The sequence below is a fragment of the Choloepus didactylus genome, chromosome 22 (genome assembly GCF_015220235.1).
Source record: "Choloepus didactylus isolate mChoDid1 chromosome 22, mChoDid1.pri, whole genome shotgun sequence".
NCBI classification, from domain to species: domain Eukaryota; kingdom Metazoa; phylum Chordata; class Mammalia; order Pilosa; family Megalonychidae; genus Choloepus; species Choloepus didactylus.
In genome coordinates, this window is record NC_051328.1 from 33,905,864 (window position 1) to 33,926,462 (window position 20,599).

The 20,599-nt window shown below is 39.2% G+C and overlaps 1 protein-coding gene across 2 annotated transcripts in view; it reads left to right on the forward strand.

Moving 5' to 3' along the window:
* The window catches only part of WWOX (WW domain containing oxidoreductase), a 966,762-nt gene that overhangs the window by 278,017 nt on the left and 668,146 nt on the right, over positions 1-20,599 (forward strand). For both annotated transcript variants that reach the window (XM_037816376.1, XM_037816377.1), the window contains 2 exons: positions 9,829-10,014; positions 15,375-15,639. In XM_037816376.1, the coding sequence (XP_037672304.1) occupies positions 9,829-10,014; positions 15,375-15,639 (451 nt within the window). The remainder of the gene's footprint in view (positions 1-9,828; positions 10,015-15,374; positions 15,640-20,599) is intronic.

The following is a 20,599-nucleotide window of genomic DNA, read 5'->3' on the forward strand; positions in this document are numbered from 1 at the left end:
TAGAACACCTTCACTGGAGTTTCCAGTTTGCTGAGGAGTTCATTGAGCACCTTCATTGGAGTTGCCAGTTTGCTGCCTGCCCTACAGAATTTGGACTCATGCATCCCCACAGTTGCATGAGATACTTTTATAAAATCTTATATTTACAGATATCTCTTGTTGATTCTGTTTCCCTAGAGAACCCTAACTAATACAGCTTGGTACCGGGAGTGGTTCTTGAGAAACAGAATCGTAAAATGGGCATTTACAATTGGTTTTCTACTCTGATTAGATTCAAAGGCACTAATGATTCTATTTCCAATAATCAAGGTGGCACTGACAGTCCATGGCATGAATTGGTAATGGAGATATGCAAAATATCACAATTTGATTCTCCTAATCATACTCTTATACAAAGCAAGGCTCTGGGTGACAGTGTTTTTGACACCTCGATAGAGTTTTGCAGAGTTAAGAGGTACAATGATGTTGGCTGGTCGCTCTTAGATACGCTGGATAAAGTTATAAGAAAAAGGGACGAGCTAAAGGCTTCAAATTTGAAACTTAAGTGCTGTGTAACAAATGTAGAGGGTCTATGTGTGCCCTGAAAAAAAATCTTATTTCCTGTGGCCGCAGACTTGAGATTTCTGAAAACCACACCCAGAGTCTCATTGTGTGAGTAGCAGATTTACAGCGTAAATCTGGTTTGTTGGGGGGGATGGGGACAGGGGAGGGGGTGCTCTCAGAAGAAGGAGAGGAGGGGAACCAGATTAGGTTTCAACTGGAGAGTGACTTCATCCTGATACCTCGGGGCGATCGGGAGAAGGAATTGTACCAAAAAGTTGTTCCTCTTTGTTGGGGGGCATCTGAAAGTGGAGCATGACATCCCAGATATGATAGTGCCCATCGGCCAAGGGCAATTTTCTGGAGAGGTTACTGCTCATGGTGGTTGGGAATGTGTACACAGGCCTTGTAAATGGGATCAGGAAGGAACACCGAAGTGTCTACACAGTAAAATGTAGAGGACTGGACAAAACATTAAGACCCTTGAAGGCTAAAGATACTGATATTGATTGGTCATAGAGGCTGTAATGGTTTGAAGCTGTTATGGACCCCAGAAAAGATCATGTTCTTAAAGCTAATCCATTCCTGTTGGTGTCAACCTATTGATTAGGTAGGACCTTTTGATTAAATTATTTTGGTTGAGGTGTGTGCCAGGTGAGTCTTAATCCTTTTACTGGGGTCCTTATAGAGAATGAAATAGAGAGAAGATGGAGAAAGACAGAGAAGCTGAGAGAGAAAAGCCAGAGAAACTGTGAGAGAAGGACACACAGAAAAGGAGAGAAACCACAGAAACAGAGAAGAAGCCACTGAAACCAGAAGCTGGACGCAATGAAACCCGGGAGAGAAGGGAAAGACCAACAGACATTACCATGTGTCTTGCCATGTGACAGAGGAGCTGAGGATCGCCACTAGCCAGTCTTCAGGGAGAAAGCATTGCTTGTAGATGCCTTGATTTGGACATTTTCACAGCCTCAGAACTGTAAATTTTAAGTTAATAAATCTCCATTGTAAAAGCCACCCCATTTCTGGGATATTGCATTTCTTCAGCTTTAGCAAACTAAAATAGGAGCTATGGGAAAAGATGACATAGCAGATGTTTCCTAAGTGTTTACAACAAGATGAGTGGTGAGAGAGTACCACCCATTACAGAAATATGGAAATCATGGAGAAGGAGACATGATCTGAGGAGAGAATATAAAGAGTTTAGATTTGGGCATGTTGGCTCTGAATTTGTGGGATTGTATTCAGGATAAGACCAAGAGGTGGGTGGAATTTGGGAGGGATACAAGATGAGTTATGGATTTGAAGTTCTTCTCCATAGTGATGTTGCTTAGGATCTTGGGGCTGATAAAATTGCTACAGAGAAGAGTTTTGAGACTGGACCAAGGAAGATCAAGAATGTAACTTTGGGTTAAGAGGAAGGGTTGAAGGAGATAGAACTTGAGGTGGTTGTAGCATCAGGAGGAGGTCCAAGGATAGACAGTATCACAGAAGCAGAGATAAATAGGAACAAGGCTCAGGAACCAGGGAGAGCAGGGACATTTGTGAAAGATGTCACATCCTACTCAGGGAAGGATATTGGGTTTATTAATTGAGAAGTCCAGGCAGTTCTGAGAGATTCTGGACTGTTGGAACAGAATTCAGGCTGTTTGGTGATGAGAAGTGAGTGTGAGGCAAGGAGGGAGACTGTGAGTGGAGATGAATATTCCGACACTATGGCCATGCCTGGGAACAGAGAGGCTCCACTTCAGACAGAACTTCACTGTCAAGTGGATATCTTTCTTTCTCCTTCCAGTCCTCTCTCCTCTCTGCCTTCCTTTTACCCCACTTTCTCTCCTCCACTTTCTTTCCTCCATTCTTGATTTTCTAGTAATGGAGGGTCAGAAAAATCTGATTAGGCAGATGGGCAACCAGAATGAGCCAGTGGAGACAGAGAGATTGAAAACACTAGTAAGAGAGGAATTACCGCAGGGTGGGGGACTCATGAAGAACTAAGAGGAGGGAGGGAGCTGGAAGAAAGCCTAGAGATCAGCAGTCTTACAGCCAGTGAGTGACAGTCCTTAGTCTAGGGCCATCTTCTTTAATATCACCATCCAGTTCTCTTTCCTCTCTGAAGTACCATGTAAGGTCTCTCCAGTTGGAAACACTGGTTGTATTATCCTTAAGCTTGGCACATTGTCACTCCCATCCATGACAAGCAGTGCTACCCACTGATAAATAATTAGAACCCTGCACCCCTTAATCATTGAGGAGGAGTTCTCTGGTACCTAAGGAATGCATTGGCTCTAGTGGAGGGGGTTGCTGCTTTCTAAACACCATTCCCAGTCTTAGGCTCCAAAATGACTTGGGTCTATTTCAACCGAGAGGCAGGGGCTTTCTCCATGGATAGATGAAAGCCACAGAGAACAGGCCTGCTCCATGATCTCCTGTTCTGGACACAGGGGCAAACTTTTCTGCCCTCACTCACCCATCTCAGACCTAGAATCCACCAAGGAAGAAATAGTTCTTTAAAGTGCCGACTAATGGCATTTTGGACTTGGAATGATACTATTTTTGTTTCCATTCTGTCTTTATAGTTTGAACTTTCCTTTTGATATTCTGTAAATATTCATTATCTCAGAGCCTTTTGAATTGCAATGGCTTTTTAGTCAAAACTGAGCAAAATGTGCTATTTGAATAATAAAAACCTCATTAAAGTGAGGAGGAAGGAATTCTTTTCCTTTTGTACAAGCCAATTAAGTGTCTACAATTAAAAAAAAGTCAAGCCCTTTATAATTTCATATTCCATAAACCTGTTTTTAATTAATAGAGGAAACAGGTTTCAGGTACAAGGTACGTATTTTGCCTCTAGTGTTGTGCAATTAACATTAATGAAGGGTATTAAATTTGGTGAGAGAGGAAGGAGTTTCCCAGACCCTCATGGGTTTGTGCCGCTAGGCTGAGGTCCTTCACCCCAACTTGATATGTTTGATGCAGTTTGCATTTCCCTGAGAAAATGTGCAGGCCAGGGTGAAGGTTAGTAGAGGGGATGTTGAGAGGTATGGTGTCAAAATTCCAAATGCCCAGACCTGTTTTAAAGAGAGGCAAACAGTGCAGAAATGAATTCTGAAGAATTTCATTTTCTTTTGTGGGTGAAGGGGAAGGGTATAGAGATAAGGAAAGTAACAATTATTTAACCGCTAGGAACCTGAGACTTTGTCATGATAAAATCACTCATCACAACTCAGAAGGGGTATGTGCTGCTGCTCTTCCTTGTGTACAGGGGAGGAAACAGGGTTACAGAGATGAACTAACTGGCTACCAGTTAGGTGTGATAACAGTGCTGAGCCAGAATCTCTCTCAGAACTTGGTTCTCTCCAGTCCAGGGAGCCTGTCCTAAGAGACAAGGTATAGTGCAGTAGTTTTGAAGTTGGACCATCCTTTTATTTATTTTATTTTAGTTTTTTTTTTATTTGCCCAGTTATTTATTTTAGTTGCTTTGAATGCTTACTAAATTTCTGACCTTAGGATATTTGCTTTTAATCCCTTGTTTCCTTGTATGTAAAATGGTGATAATAAAACATGTCACCGAGGGTTCTTATAAAGAGTAATGAGCTATGTACACAAAGCTCTTAGCAAGTACCTGAACCAGAGTTTGTGCTCAAAAAAAAAAAAGGGAACTGGGAACTATGGGAAACTACTGAACCAAGTATTTGGGATCAAGGATGAAAGAAGCACAAATGTAAGCCATATCTTTGTCCATTTTTCCCTTTTCCTCAAGGTCTTTTCAAAGTCTTGCCTTACCACAAAACATGGTTATTCTGACTAAGAAACAGTATATTCTACTTTTATTTAAAACAGGATTTGATGATTGTAGGTAGACCAGGTGACTCAAAGCATTTCTGCCCAACCTTTCAGAGAATAACTTAGCTATTGAGGGGTGGGGGGTGGGGATGTGTGCATCGACAGCTGCTGTCTGCCCTCTAACTCCTTTTTTTCTGTGTGGGCACCATGTGTGGAAAACAGGTGATCCCAACCAAACACAGCTGATCCCAACCACCTCACCACTTTTAGATTTTAGGTAGGTGATGGAATGAAAAATTGATCATGCAACCACAAGAAGACTTCCTCAGTGAGACCCAGATTGCCCAGTGATGATATTTGCATAGATACCTTTAAAACGCAAAGTTGTAATACTTTTTTATAGTAATAAAATTAATTCATGCTTTCTATCAAGCATTTAAAGAAGTGTTAATATCAGTTGTTCACAAACTCTTCCAAAAAATAGAAGAGGAGGGAATACTTCCCAACTCACTCTTTCGAGTCAGTATATTACCCCGATACCAAAAGCAAAGCCATCACAAGCAAAGAAAACTACAGACCAATATGACTTATGATTATAGATGTGCAAACTGTTAACAAAATACTAGCAAACCAAATCCAGCAATATACAAAAGGGATTTTACACCATGACCAAGTAGGATTTATCCAAGAAGTGCATGGTTGGCTTAATATTTGAAAATCAATTAGGGTACTATATCATATCAATAGAAGAAAGGATCCTCTCCATAGACACACACACACAAAAATTGATAAAGTCCATCACCCTTTCATGATAAAATCACTCTATAAACTTGGAATAGAAGGGCATGTCCTCAACTTGATAAAAGGCATCTATGATAAAACAGCTAATATCATACTTATTGCTTGAATGCTTTCCTTCTAAGATCACAAAACAAGACAAGGATGTTCATTGTTACAACTTCCATTGTACTGGAAATTCTAGCCAGGGGAATTAGGTAAGAAAAAAAATTAGCCAACCAAACAAACAAAGAACCCAATAAAAGGCACCCAAATCAGAAAGGAAAAAATAAAAACTATCTTTATTTGCAAATGGCATTTTATTATATATAGAAAATTCTAAGAAATCCAGTAAAATATTATTAAAACTAATAAATGAGTTCAGTAAGGTTGCAGGATACAATATCGATATACAAAAATCAAACCGAAACTGTGGAACTGGAACTCATAACAATCTTTGAAATTACCTATATAACTACTTGTTAAATTGTGCTTTGAAAGTTATTGTTGTTATATATATATGTTAAATTTCACAAAAAATGTGTAAAAAATAATAGAGTGGTATATGGGAATCATGTATTTTATGCATTATTGTTCTGTAAACCCACAACATCTCTAATAAAGAAAAAAAAATGAATGTAAAAAAAATCAATTGTACTTCTATATAATGGCAATAAACAATCCCCCCAAAAATTAAGAAAATAATTCCATTTATAATAGCATCAGAATAAATTTAACAGTGAAAAACTTTTACTCTGAAAACTATAAAATATTATTGAAATAAATTAAAGAAGACCTAAATAAATGAAAAGAGATCCCATATTCATGTGTCAGAATACTTAATGTTGTTAAAATGGCAATGCTCTCCAAATTGACTTACAAATTTAATGCAATCCCTATCAAAATCCCAGCAGGCTTTTGGGAAGAAACTGAAAAGCTGATCCTACACTTCATATGTAAGTGCAAGGGATCCTGGATAACCAAAACAAGCTTGAAAAAGAAAAACAAAGTTGGAGGACCCACACTTCCTAATTTCAAAATGTACTATAAAGCTACTATAATCAAGACAGTGTAGTACTGGTGTAAGCATAGACATATAGCTTGATAGAATAGAAGTGAAAGTCTAGGAATTAAATCTTACATTTGTGGTCAGTTTGTTTTTGCCCACGGTACCAAGGAAGTTCAATGGAGAAAGAATAGTCTTTTCAACAGATGATGCTATAACAATTGGTATCTGCATTCAAAAGAATGAAGTTGGACCCCTCTCTTACACCATACACAAAAAAATTAGCTCCAAATTGATTGGGTACCTAAATGTAACACTATAAAACTCTTAGAAGAAAACATTGGAGCACAGCTTTGCAATGTTGGGTTAGGCAGTGGTTTCTTAGATACATCCCCCAAAGCATAAGCAGAAAAAAACTTATAAATTAGATTACATCAAAGTGATAAATTGGATTTTTCATCTAAGTTTAAAAACTTACATGCTGCAAATGATACCATCAGGAAAGTGAAAAGAAAACCCATCAAAGGGGAGAAGTACTTGCAAATCATATCTCTGATAAGGTACCTATATCCAGGATATATAAAAATACTTTACAATTCCATAATAAAAAGATAACAATAATAATTGGGAAAGATTGTAACTATACCTAATTCACACATGAAAAGATGCTCAACATCATGAGTCATTAAGGAAATGCACATCAAAATACATTGAGATACCACATCACACTCACTAGGATGTTTAAAATAAAAAAGTACAATAAGTTTAGGTGAGGATGTGCAGAAATTAAAATCCTCATGCACTGCTGGTAGCAATGTCAAATGGTGTAACCACTTTGGAAAACAATTTGGCTGTTCCTCAAAATGTTAAAATATTGTGTTTCCGTATGACCCTGCAATCCCTCTCCTAGGTGTATATCATAAGGAATCGAAAACATACATCTCCACAAAAACTTGTACAAGAATGTTCATAGCACTATCCATAAAAGCCCAGATGTGGAAACAGCCTAAATGTCCATCGACTGCTAAATGTATAAGTAAAATATGGTGCATCCATGCAGTGGAATGAATGAACTTGAAAATATACTAGGCGAAAGAAGCCATTCCAATATACACACACACACACGCACACACACACACAACCATAAACACATATTGTGATGATTGCATTTATATGACATGTCTAGAATAGGCAAATCTGTAGAGGTAGAAAGTAGATTAATGGTGTCTTGGGGTGGAATGGGTGATAGGAGTGACTGCTAAAGGGTAAGGGGTTTCTTTTTGGAGTGAGGAAAATGTTTTGGAATTAGGTAATGGTGATAGTTGTATAACTATGAATATACTAAAAACCATTGAATTGTACACTTTAAAATAGTGAATTATATGGTATGTGGATTATACATCAGTAAAGTTGTTTAAAAATTAATTTATGCTTAGGTAATGGTGGTTGTTGTACAACTTCATGAATATACTAAAAAACATTGAATTATACACTTTAAAATAGTGAATTGTATGGTATGCAAATTATATATCAGTAAAATTATGCTTATATAGATAATTTATAAATTGCCAAAATCCTAAGAAGAAAATAAATGATTTAATGGTCTCCTGCACACCCAGAGCTAACATTTTTCTTTATTTCCTCTGTGGCTGACCATGCAAGTAGAAATCTTATTTTTTGGGGGGAAGGGGGATTCATGAATTACAGTTTCCTGCTTTTCAATTAAATTGAGAAAGTTTGGGAACGTCTGGCTTAATCATTGCTTATTTATCCAGTCTCCCATTTTTGCAAGTTAGGTTGCTTCTAATTCATGTGCAATTGTAGAATTCTCGTCCATTTATATAAAATTATTATTCATCCTTATGCATTAATTTTTATATGAGTTTTGAATGTGTCTTTAGGGTGGAATCTTGGTAGCAATGACGTAACGAGGCGGGGAAGCTGGCTGTGGGAGTGGTCCATGCTACATGCATGCAAAATGGGGGAGCATGGTTTGCAGAAAGTTTAAGAACAGTGTCTAAAACTTTCTCTACTTTTTATTATTCCCATGTACCAGCAATTCTGAATATTGTTACTGATAAAATACTTCTCCCCGGTTGGTTAGAGTCCTCCCACTGCACTTCCCTCCTCAGTGCACCATTGTTTGAAAACAGGATTATTGAATCAGACAAATCGGAATCTTTTTTATTCTCTTGATATATATTTTCAACTTAACATTTGGGGTGCAGGAATAAATATCCCCCCCGCAGGTTTATATGAGACAAACAAAAAGATAATTATAATATTGTAAATAAACCTGCTAATCTGCCAGGTAGAAAATATCTAATACGAATTTTTGCTACTAATGGGGCTGCGTGTGTTACGTTTTGTGCCAGTTTTTGTAACTACTTTTACAAAGTTTTAAAATTTCTTTGGCAATATTTCTATTAGACTTTTGAAATATATTTTTTTTAGTGATTTGTAAGAACTCTTCATATTAATGAAGTACTCATTCTTTATATCTTTGTAAATAATTGCTATTTGTAAATAATTGCTTTTAATTTTTTTAGTTAGCAGATTATTTTAATTTTTATGTAGACTTTCTTCATGGTTATTTTTATTGCATAACAATTTTTTTTTGAATTTTTTTTTAAAATGTGAGACTTAGGCTATAGTCTTCTAAGAGGCTGGGAACAAAATCAGATTGTGGTAAATGGACAGTAATAATTCTATGAGAATTTCTATGAAAAGAACACTGAATTTTTTTTAGTGAAAGTATTATTGATGTACCACGTGGGAAATATTATTACCTACAAGCCACTGATGGGGAATCTCAGGTCTCCGAGGAAACTGAGCACCATTAATTTCAAGCCCCTCCTTTTGCAGACAGGAATCAGAAGCTCAAAGAGTTTGAGTGATTTGTCTAAAACTTGGACAAAAATGCAGCTCTTTGAACTGGTAATCCGGTTCTCCTGTGCAACCTCACCCTATCTCTTTTTCTCTTGTTTTATCTGTTAGCTAAATTCCACAAATGCTTTCTTTTCCGGTAAAGCATTTATTTGATTGTATTTTTATTCCTTTATATTAAAATATCCCCTGTTAATCATGAAAAGAATGAAGAAAATAAGATAAACTCAAAGAGTAGGCAATTTAAGACACTTTGAATCCCACTCAACCCTACAGACAGTTGTTATTATTACCACATTTGCCTGTGTAAATGTGTGTGTTTGTATTACCCTACTACGTATTTTCTTTTATAATGTGAATGTTTTATACAGTCAATAGATTCATTTGTTTAGTTTGCTTCTAATTTTTGCTTTCATGTTGCAATTACAAACATTGGGGATAGCCTTATAAAGTTCTTAATTAGTACATTAGGACTATTTCCCACAATTCCTGTTTCCTTATGAAGATTTAGGATTTTGGTTCACATGAAAGGCTTACTTTCATTGTTCTTAAAATTTAATATGAAACATCTTAAATATATACAAAAGGAGAGAAAGTATTACAACCGACTTCCCCATACCTGTCCCCAACCTTGCTCTAGTTACAACTCAGCTCTGTCCCACTCACAGCCCAAGCCCTCACTCCTTCCACATCTGAGTGGTTTAAAAGGTGACACTCCTACCTGACTGGCATCTTGAAGACAGTGAAAAATTAACTGATTATTCCTGAAGGAACACAGATTATCCTCGGTTTTAGAGTGCTCATGTTCAATCTGTATCGGAAATTGTATCTTCCAGGTCTCTTCATGTGCTTGTGTGCAACGCAGCGGTCTTTGCTTTACCTTGGAGCCTCACAAAAGATGGCCTGGAGACCACCTTCCAGGTGAATCACTTAGGACACTTCTACCTTGTCCAGCTCCTTCAGGATGTCTTATGCCGCTCAGCCCCTGCCCGTGTTGTCGTGGTCTCCTCGGAGTCACACAGGTGGGTTAGAATTCCGTGTTCTCCTCATGTGTCCTCTTCCTTGCATTGGCTAATAACCCCCCAAGGCTCTCTTTCTGAAATAATTTTGATTAGTTCTGCTCTGAAAAGGATGGATGTGTTCAACCTGGCTTACTGTGTTTTTCTAGGTCTGTTTTTCTTTGTGGGTATGGGGGATTGTTGGAGGGGATGGTCTATAACAATGTAGATTTTTTTTTTACACAACTATACTTCAAGCCCCTCATTGATTTTGCTTTGGAATGGAATAATAATTGATTAAATCTGAATGGCATGACCTTTATCGATTTGTCATTCAACAACTTCAACATCTTACCAAGAAGAATGTGTAGTTATTCTAGCAGGAGAAACAATGCAGTTAAAGACTGCGAGATGAAATCCAATTGTTTTATAATGAGAAATTAGGGAATTCAATGCAGACATTAGCTGTGTAATTGTAGAAAGGGAAGTACTGTAGTTAGAACATATTAGAAATCTGGCCATGCCTCTTTTGGTTAAAATTTCAATTAAAACATCAGATGGCACTTCTTTTCTATTACCATTAGGAGAATATTCAATTGACTAAAAAGACACTTGAAAATTTCATCGTATTTTCAGCATATTTGTTTCTAGAGTTGGATAAACAACTATTTATCTAAAGAGAAGCACTTTGAAAAGACAAAGGACTTACTCAGTGCTACTAGATTTAATAAATGTTGGGAAGATTTCGCTTTCACATTTTCCTGGGGGTAGAGTGGGGTTGGGGGTACTTTCACTCTTAGCAAAGTAGCTGGAAAAAATAATGCGCAGGGGCCTATTTTTCCCCCTTCTTCTCCATCTTAAGTCCTGAAATGTTTTAGTGACCCAGAATGAAGCTTATTTTTTAAATCATGCTTCCATAAAATGTAACCCCTGGGACTTGGAAGAGAGCAACCAGCCAACGGTTAGCCTGAACCCTTTATCACTCCAAAACACAGGGGCTTATGGTGTAAGTGACATACTGCAGATAGATTTACTTTTACCATTTTAAATTTATGATGGCTGAAATGAAAGGAAAATGCCAGTAATAATCCTCCCTTGCATTAAAAGACATGAAACATGTAGTAATTAGGTGGTAACAAAATCTGGACGTCCTTATCTTTGCAGATCACACCAGGTTGGTGAAAGAAAGTGGAGTGGCCCCGTTAAGGAGTGAGTGAGGCTACTGTGGGGGCAGGCAAGAGAGAGGTGGAGGGGGAGAGAGCTCCGGAAATAAATCTGCCAGCCCCAATCGCCTGCCAGATGTGGAGGGCACCACGGGATATGTTTAAATGAGCTGGTATTTAATGGGAGATTATGTTGAGTTGTCAGCTGCTGGCTTCCCTTTGTAAATCTGTATTTCATATGGTATTTCATGTGACGTCTTTGTTCCCTCTTTAACTGCAGCGTTAATTCGTGCCTACCTTGGAGATCTGTCTTGATTTCACTTAAAAGATTAATTTGGAAGGATGGGCCTTGGTGTCCTGAGTTAGATCCCCTTTAGTTTACAGACAAGGTCTTGCCAAAATGTGTTATCAGGCCCACACCTGTCTGAGGACAACCCTGATTTTCTGCTTTCTGGGCATCATTTGCACATATTAAAGGGCATTTTCACAAAGTGCTGGTTCCCCCAAGCTGGTTTGTTTCTCTTGGACTGTGTCCCGTGGCATCTGAGAGCGAGTGTGGGTGCCTGAAAGCACTTCCTCCCCACTCAAGGACACAGAGCCCTAAACCACGTTGTAAAATGGAAGTGTTGATTTCTAATTACCTCCATAAACCTTGGCGGAATCTCTTCGTTGGAGTCAAGACCCCCTGTTAGGGGAAAAATAAAGTCCTGTGTTTGCAGAAAATATTATGCCATACTGCCCCAAGGCAAAATATTTATTAGGCTCCCCATGTCTTCACTGTATTTTAGTTACTTATCTGGAGTCTGTGCAAGTGAATTGAATTTCACATACCTAAAATACATCATATTAAAATGAGAAGTTGACTTCCTTGCTGTGAAAAATTTTCAGATAACAATTAAAATAGAATGAAAAGCGTGGCGCGCTGGCTGAACAACTCTAAATGGCTGCAGCTGTGTTGAGCGCCAAATTGCTACACATAAGCACACACACAGCTTCGGATGCAAATTCAGTTCTGTTCTTTGTACATACTAGCTTTTTCCTACACAGAATCTGCCTAATTATTGTAGTTTGGTAATTTAAAAATCGTCAAAGGAAAAAAAAAAGCAACAAAGCAGGGTCAGTACCTGTGGAAATTACCAGATAGAGGTCCCCTCAAAAGCCGAATGTTACTGTCCAGAGGACAAATGTTAACATTTTAGTGTCCTGGTCAGGGGATAATTCTGTGAAGACATTCTGGTTTGGATGTTGTTGATTTTTATACTTGAAAATATAGTGGGCAGCCTTTGAAGAGCTGTTTTCCTGCTTCTTGAGCTGAGGGGTGAATGTGGCCACTTTTCAGAAAGCCACCTTGGCTCGGAGGACTCAGAAAGTGTGGCCACCTTCCTGCTTCCTGGAGGACTGTCAGTACCAACTAATCAGACCTTAAAATGGGTTTTCTGCCCAAGACATCAGCAGGGCAGGAAGTCAGGGGTCTGCGCAGGAAACGAAGGGGGAGGGCTGTATGTCACGAGAGGGAGGCTGATATTCATAGCAGCTCGTGCTTCTCCATCTTGAAACTGTCACCCAAACTGGTTCCCTCTAATTCCTCATCGTGTGTTTTCTTGTGTCATTTCTAGATTAGGAATGGCTTTTCTCCTTTTAGGAGTTTGGTCTACTCTGTTTTCCCCAGTCATGAGATACTTCTGTGTTGTCCTTAAAAACCAAAGCAGGGAACTCATTCTGAACTTCATGCAAATATTAGTGAAGAACATAGAGGTTCTGAACCTACTGATAGATTTTGCCTTGTGAGGGACAAGCCTCTTTTTTTGTTTTTTTTTTTAATATGGGAAATTTGACCCTTAATCTGGAATTCCATATCCAGGATCAAACTTCATTTCTGTAATCTTGTCTTTAGTCCTTAATGTGAGTTCTGCACTGTGCTAGGGCACAGGCGAGAGGCTCAGGGCCTACCTTCTGGGAATTCACAATGTGTTGTTGGACCCAGGTGAACAAATGGTTTGCAATGGGGTGAGCTGACCACAGAGGCATGTACGAAGTACAGACGGAACCGAAGATGGCAGGACTGGCTTTGTTATTGATCTCCCAGGGGTGGCATTATCCTTGAACACCAGGGATGACATCATGGACTGGGTCCTAGAAGGTGGACACTTAATTTTCACGGAAACGTATATTTCACTCTACTCTGTGTGGCTTCTTTCAATCTGTCCTCCACTGCCACCCAAGAAATCATTGTGACAGCTAGCCGTGGAAGAGTTAGGGGAGAGCTGACATCCAAAGGGGTTTCCAGCAATAGGTAATGAGGTAGGAATGAAGAGTGTTATTTTTATCCCATACCTTTTAGATGTTTAGCTATTTTTAAATTCTTGATGCTCTTTCTACCCAGAATCAGTAGCATTTCCAAGTCATGGCCCAGATCTTGAATCATCAATTCTCAACCCACTTGCCCCCTTTTTATAACAATGACTCTGTAATGCTTAATGACTATATTGAAATAAAATTCAGAAATAATACAAACTCCCTGCACAGATATATTTTTAAATCAACATAATAGCTCAATTGCAATATAAAGGAAAAAATACACGTGAAACAGAATGTGTTTCAAAGTAGAAATGCTTCGGTGATATTACAGGAAAGGTAAGTAATCAGATGCATGTGTCCATATAGCAATCACTGAGTGTGAGAGTCACAGATGCAGACTGTTAACGGGTGTATTGTGTTGCAGAATTAAATACAACCAGCGTTGAGTCAAGCCTGTCCCAGCCACCCAATACAATCTGAAAGTGCATTCATTCCGCACTGACATGGTAGTTGCACAACACTCCTGAAAATTCAGTGAATATTGAAACTGCCTTAGATGATTAAGCTCAGAAATATGGGCTCTTCTTAGTTTGGAGACTAGGAAATAGGCAGCCAACAATTAGTTTCAGAGTCTCATTCCTGTATCCTTGATGACGCTTCTGGCTATTGGCTTCGTTGATGACTTCAGAGCAGCGATGCCATTTAACACTAGAAATTGGATGTCATGAACTGAGTCTTGGAGAAGGGATATTTAATTTCCGTAAGACATGAATGTCATCTGCCCCTGTGATGCTTCTCTTGGTTTTAGCTCAGCCTGTGCTGCTCATGTTAAAGAATAACAAGATTTTTCCATAATTTTACCTTTTGTTTTTTTGTTTCCCAATGTCTTTTCCAGAATACCCTCATTATTGCTTCCTTATTCCCCAGCGCAAATGCCCAGAGTTAATTTAATGAAGCAAAATATGAGGGGTTCTTAACAAAGATGAAAGACGTCTAGAAAATTCCTTTTGTCCCCATCTATTTTTTTTTAAGGGCAGGCACTACTTTATTATTATTAAAAAAAAAAAAAAGGAAAGAAAGGAAGGAAGGAAAGAAACAAACAGCTGGTGTTTAACGACTCCGTCAGACCCAATTATAAAACATCAGCTAGTTACTTTGATTTGTGTGCATCCATGCCATGGGTATACTTAAAAACATTAGAGTCTGCCAGAACTCATTTTGGCTTTGTTTACATTTATCTTTTAAGCGTAGAAGACTATTGATGGCACCTCACCAAGGTTATAACCCCTGTATAATCATTAATTTTTAATCTGGAAAAGAGTCTTGGAGGCAGCAAGACTCATCTATATTTACTTGGATGCCCAGATGAAAATACACAGAACTCAAGCCTTGGCTAAAATAATCCAGGAAAGCCCCACAAAGGTTAGGAATGTGATGTCTTTCTGTTTCCAAAAGCAGCAGCCCTTTAAGATGTTTTTCCATTTAATTTAATTATCCTTGAACTTCCTGTTGGAGGTTTTTAAAAAATATCTGTTAGAGAGGGTCAGGGTGGGGGGAGTGAGTTCAGCATGTAAAACTGCTACATTTATGAGTTAGGGCCTTTATTAAGTCTATCTTTGGATTCAACTGATATTTTTTTCCAAACAAAATTCACTTTAATCAGAAAATACGATCATCCTAGTATGGAAAATAATAAAAATACTATCTATTTCTCCTATTTTTTTCAGCTGGTTTTTAATTGTTAAATCACCATTATCTATTTTTAAGGGAGACTTTGTTTCTATGCACAATTTAGTTTTCTCTGCCAGTTTCCTCCGACTTCTAAAAAATAAAAAAAAATATATATATATATAGATATAGCTTGATTGGAATTTGGAGCTTGGTTGCTTCATGTCCTAAGCATATTTCCTATTACTTTTTTAGATTCACAGATATTAACGATTCCTCGGGAAAACTTGACTTCAGCCGTCTTTCTCCATCTAAAAGTGAGTATTGGGCCATGCTGGCTTACAACCGGTCCAAACTCTGCAATGTTCTCTTCTCCAACGAGCTGCACCGCCGCCTGTCCCCGCGCGGAGTCACGTCGAACGCTGTACATCCTGGGAATATGATGTACTCCTCGCTTCATCGCAACTGGTGGGTCTACTCGCTGCTGTTCACCCTGGCGCGGCCTTTCACCAAGTCCATGGTGAGTGACCGGCTTACATCGCGGCGACGGTTTCAGTGCGCCTCTTGGGAAAGGGTCTTGGAGAAACCCAGGCACGCGCGATTTTATCAGTCTCTCGCCTCTGGTGATGATGAGTCTGTTTTTCGTAATCTCATGGTCAGGAAGCCATCGGAAAGGGCTCTTGAATGCATTTGCATTGACTTTGGATGAAATCTTTTTCTCTAAAGGGCCTCAAAGGGCTGGATAGATGATGTTGAATATTGTGATTGCATGGCTGAAAATCTTGATTGACGTTTGATGGGCCTTTTTTTTTTTCTTCTGTTATGTTTTTTGTTTTTTTTAATTCAGAAACCTTGAAAATTTAGTTTGTTGAGCGCAGTAGTTGAAAACTGTTTTGTGTTATTAGGTGAAAAATATGGATTGCAAACAAATTATCGGAAGATTTGATTCCTTTGTTTTTATTGAGACTTTGTATTGTATCTGGTTCTTCTTTTAATGCGTTTAATTCTCCCTTCCCAGAGAATCCTTTAGCGGCCAGAAATGTGTTTTATTCTTCACTTTCCCACAGATGAGGCCTCCTGGCTGTTATGGTGAGAGTTGGAAAGGTTTACAATGTGAATATGAAGTTTTTACAGTCTAGGTGGTTCTTTAACAACTAGGCCTAGAAACTTCTTCCATGAAAGGAGGAACTTTACGCAATATCCCTGGAATATTACTTTTCTCAACCATAGGCCTTTAATATTTTTTCCTATTAATGAATACCGATATTCCTGTCAATAAAATTTAGCATCCAGTTCACAGAAATTGCCCTTACCCCTAAACCCATTTTGGCCTTTAGGAGTATCACAGGTCAAACCATCATCTCCCAAATTCCTGAGCCACTGGCCTTACAGCCTCTGCCTTCAGTCTGCCTTCTACACCCACACCTGCCGACTGACCTTATCCATGGTGTTTGGGGATGACTTTTAAAACTACAACAAAGAAAATATTTTGAGCTGCATAGGAAACAGTAAGTGAATCTTTTATTCCAAACGCCTAAGTGGTTTTAAGAAATGCAGTGTAAACAAACATAGCCCAGAGTTGAGTACTTGAGATCAAAAGAGTTTGAAGTAGGAGGATCTATGGGGGACAGTCCTCCATATCACAGGCTGGAGTCCGCATCTAGAAAGTAAATAAATGTAACTTGGGTTCCCATATATTACAGGGTTCTGAAATTTCCCTATCACTTTGCTCTCTTTTGGGGTAGGAGTAGGCTCTCTGCAAGGGTTTCTTTGAGTGTGATTATGGCTCATAATCTGTGAAGTCCTTAAATGGATATATTGATGATGTATATGGGACTGAAGTGAGTGCCAGTGTACCCTAAATGACTGAGGATGAGTCTTTTGAATTTGGGATGAGAGGGAGAGCATTCTTTTTCATTTCTGCGGCCTTGTACCTTCAGGACCAATGGGCTAATCCACAAATATAGTGTGTTATTTTTGTGACTTGATTCTTCTTATTTGTATTTGTTCATTGGTTGGTGCTAAAAAAAAAACCTCTTTTCTGTGACATCAGAGAGTTTTTTTTTTCTTCTTCTTCCAGAGTTACCCTGATCAGATAAAAGTGAGGGGAACAACTTGGAGGTAGGTCCATGACTGTAAGAGTTGGTGTGACCATCTCATCATTTAGTGTGAACTCCAGTGGATGAAGGTTTGTTGCCTGAAAATGGTAGCAACTATTATTGTGAGGCCTGATCCCAGGGTTTAGGAACTCCGAGTCAGAGTAGGTGGAAGAGGAAGGAAGACAGGTTCTGATAAAATAAAGGCGGATTGGATGTTGATTCACAGCAGAAGTCAGTTGTTGTCTAATACCTAAAGCAAATGTATTTAGCTAAGTAGGGCTTGACTGTTGACTCTTTGGACTTAACAGGAAGGTTTGAGAAGTGCTGGTAGATGAGGTGGACAGAAAACTGTGTCATAATATCAGGCTATTGCTGTGTGTGGGCAGCATGGGCAGGACTCAAGCCAATTGGAAAACCAGGTGTGGCATTGGAATTGGGGGTGGACAGTAGGGGGTTGGGGGTGAAGTGAGCATCACCATACAGGTGAAGAAGCACAATCAGCATTAGGGGAAGGTCGCTGCTCAGTGAGTGGCTCACCTGGCACGTGTCCTAGCTAGACGAGATACCAGGACTAAACCAATGTGCTGAGGTCTCAGCCACCCCCCTGCCCCAGTCAGGAGAGCTCAGGCAGAGACTAGCTATAGACAGGCCTCAAGGACTGCAGCGAGGCAAGGCTTGGGGCTGAAAAAAAATGCCTGCTGAGAGCAGTCTTGGGGAACAGATAAAATGGGGTCTTGACTTTTGGGCCCTGTGTTGAAACAGATGTGGGAAGATGAACAATTAAATTTCAAGGAGGTTTGGAGAAGAGCTGTGACTTCATGGAAAACCTCATTTTGGTTAAACTGAATAGAGGGCGGGGGTGTGTTTATAGAAAGGGCAGACAAGGTAAGTGCTTCCCCTATGCTAGAGAAGGGATTCAGCATGGCTTCCCCGTGCCAGTGAGAGAAAGTGGCAGCTTGGGGTGGAGGAGAAGCAGCCCTTCTGCTAATGCTCAAGCCTTAGCTTGTACTTTGGATAATCAGGACAAATTGAAGCAAGTTGTTAAACCTCTCTGAGTCTGCTTTGTCACCACTAAAATGCCAATACAGGTTGGTGTGAAGATTGGCAATTACAGATGATACCAAGTTGCCCAGTGATTATAATCCGGCTGCTCTGCATGGTAGCCACTGGCCACCTGTGGTCATTGAGCCCTTGAAATGTTGCTAATATGACTGAGGAGCTGCATTTTTAATTTTTTAAATTTCTATTAATTTAAATTTAAATAGCCACCTGAGACTTGTGGCTCCCATAAGGGAGAGTGCAATTAATACTGTGCTGAGCTCAGTGCCCGTGGCGTGGAAGGCGTGCGGTACTTCTTGCCGTGGTGGTTGTCATTCTTCTTGTTTTGAGTATTACATTAGTCCTGAAGTTTATTTCCAAAATGAAGTTGCTGCTGCTGGATACAACATGGTGACAAGGCCAAAGGAGTCTGTAAATTGGAGTCTGGTCATCCTGGCAGGGGTTGGAGTTGTCTATCCCTCACCCCAAAGGTCCAGGAAGGGGGGTTATTGGCAAGTGTGAGGCATCCAGGTAGGAGTTGGGAGCCTGCCTTGGATGATCTCCAGGCTGCACATCTGATTCCCGAGGAAGCTATAATGGCATGGACTTTCATATTTCCCTATTTAAGTGATTGGAAAACAGCCTCTTCTGTATGTCACAGATTGACATTTTTAGATAAGCATATAGATTATTAAGTCTAAGAAATATGTAGCTAGGTTTAGATTTCTGTGAAAACCATCTCTAATAGTGTCTTCATAAAGTTGCGTGTTTGGTGGTATTTCTTAGCCATCTGAGTTCCATATGGCTCAGTTTATAAGAGGTGGAGCAGAGACTTTGGATTTACCTGTCAAACTCACAGCCAGTCACTTCTCTTTCATAAACATTTGGGACTTTGTGTATTTGGGAGGAGAGTCTGCATGAGAGGAGACCTGGGATTTCCACGGGTAGTGCAGACAGCACCGATTGCAAAAGGCACCATGTTTTATCCTTCTGTACATGCTTGGCATTGCTTCTGTCACGATAAGACGTTTGTTTCTTGAATGAAGGGTGCACTTCTGTCATTTTAGCGCAAACATATTTTTGGACATAAACCACGTAGGTGCATCCCCTTCCTGCCTCATGGAAAAGCTGGATTCTTAAATTCTGATGAGGGAGCTCAGCATAGATGCAGTCACCCGCCACCAGATGGGGGTGCTCTGCTTGTGCCTCATAGCCCTCCTGAACTTAGCTAACAGTGAGTATTTTCCTTCTGACCTGAGTGCTGCTAGAGTATCCGTTCCATTGCACGAGGTCAAGGGAATGCGAAAGCCAGTCCAGCCCTGTGCTCGGAAGCCCTGCCTCCAGTTCTCCATGCTAGCTGGCTCCCTTAAGTATTAAACAGCAGTATTCTAATATCGGCGCCCCTTTTTTATTTGCTGTGACTTGCTGTGACTATGGTGATTTTAAGTTACAATAATTAGGTCACCCTTCATGCAGTCAGGCTATTTTAAGTGCCTCTTTAAGGAATATTGTTGCAGATCAGTAATTTTACAATTGGATGTTCTGGTGCAACTTTATTAAATGTAATCTGTCTTTTAAATGTTGCCCTTTTACAGTTATACATTTCTAATTGTTGCTGTAAATGCATTATCTCTTTGAAATTAATTAATTTTTCCATTTTGGCTGCCTGCAGTATAATAATCACTAATGAGAAACTCATAGGGATTAATTCTCAGCACAGCGACCCCTACTGGTAAAGCCATGTCTTTGCCGCCATCCTCTTGTACTGGTGTTTCCAGACAACGTCAGGCTTATTGAGGTCCCTCCTCCTTCCAATAGATGATAAAATAAAAATAATAGGTAAAAATGGAAATAGGATTTTTTTAATGTTGTAAAAAAGAAACATGCAGAGTCTGACTAGCTGCTTTTGAAGTGTCTTAAAGGATTAACTGCTGCTTGCTGAGAGCTTTCTAATAATGAAGTTGCATTATTTGTACATCACACGTGTATTTGCCTGTCTCTCTAGCTTTCTTTTATGCAATTAAAATACTCTGAAATTATGTTTCCCATATGTATACTTTAATATATACTGTACATTAGTATATATCTCTGTACACAACTATTACTCTATAAGGCTTTATTCACAAAACCAGGCATATTGTATTATATCTTGATTGAAGAGAATTTCAAGGGTAGTTTTGACTGAGATTTTTGCCTTGCGTGCCGGTTTTAGAATTTTGCAATATTTCAAAGTAAGAAGCAACTTGGTGATTTAGGTCAGGCACTATGATGCTTTACATAACCACATATCTCTCTCTCTTCATGCCTCACAACAGCTCTGCAGTGTTAGAATTATTATTCCTA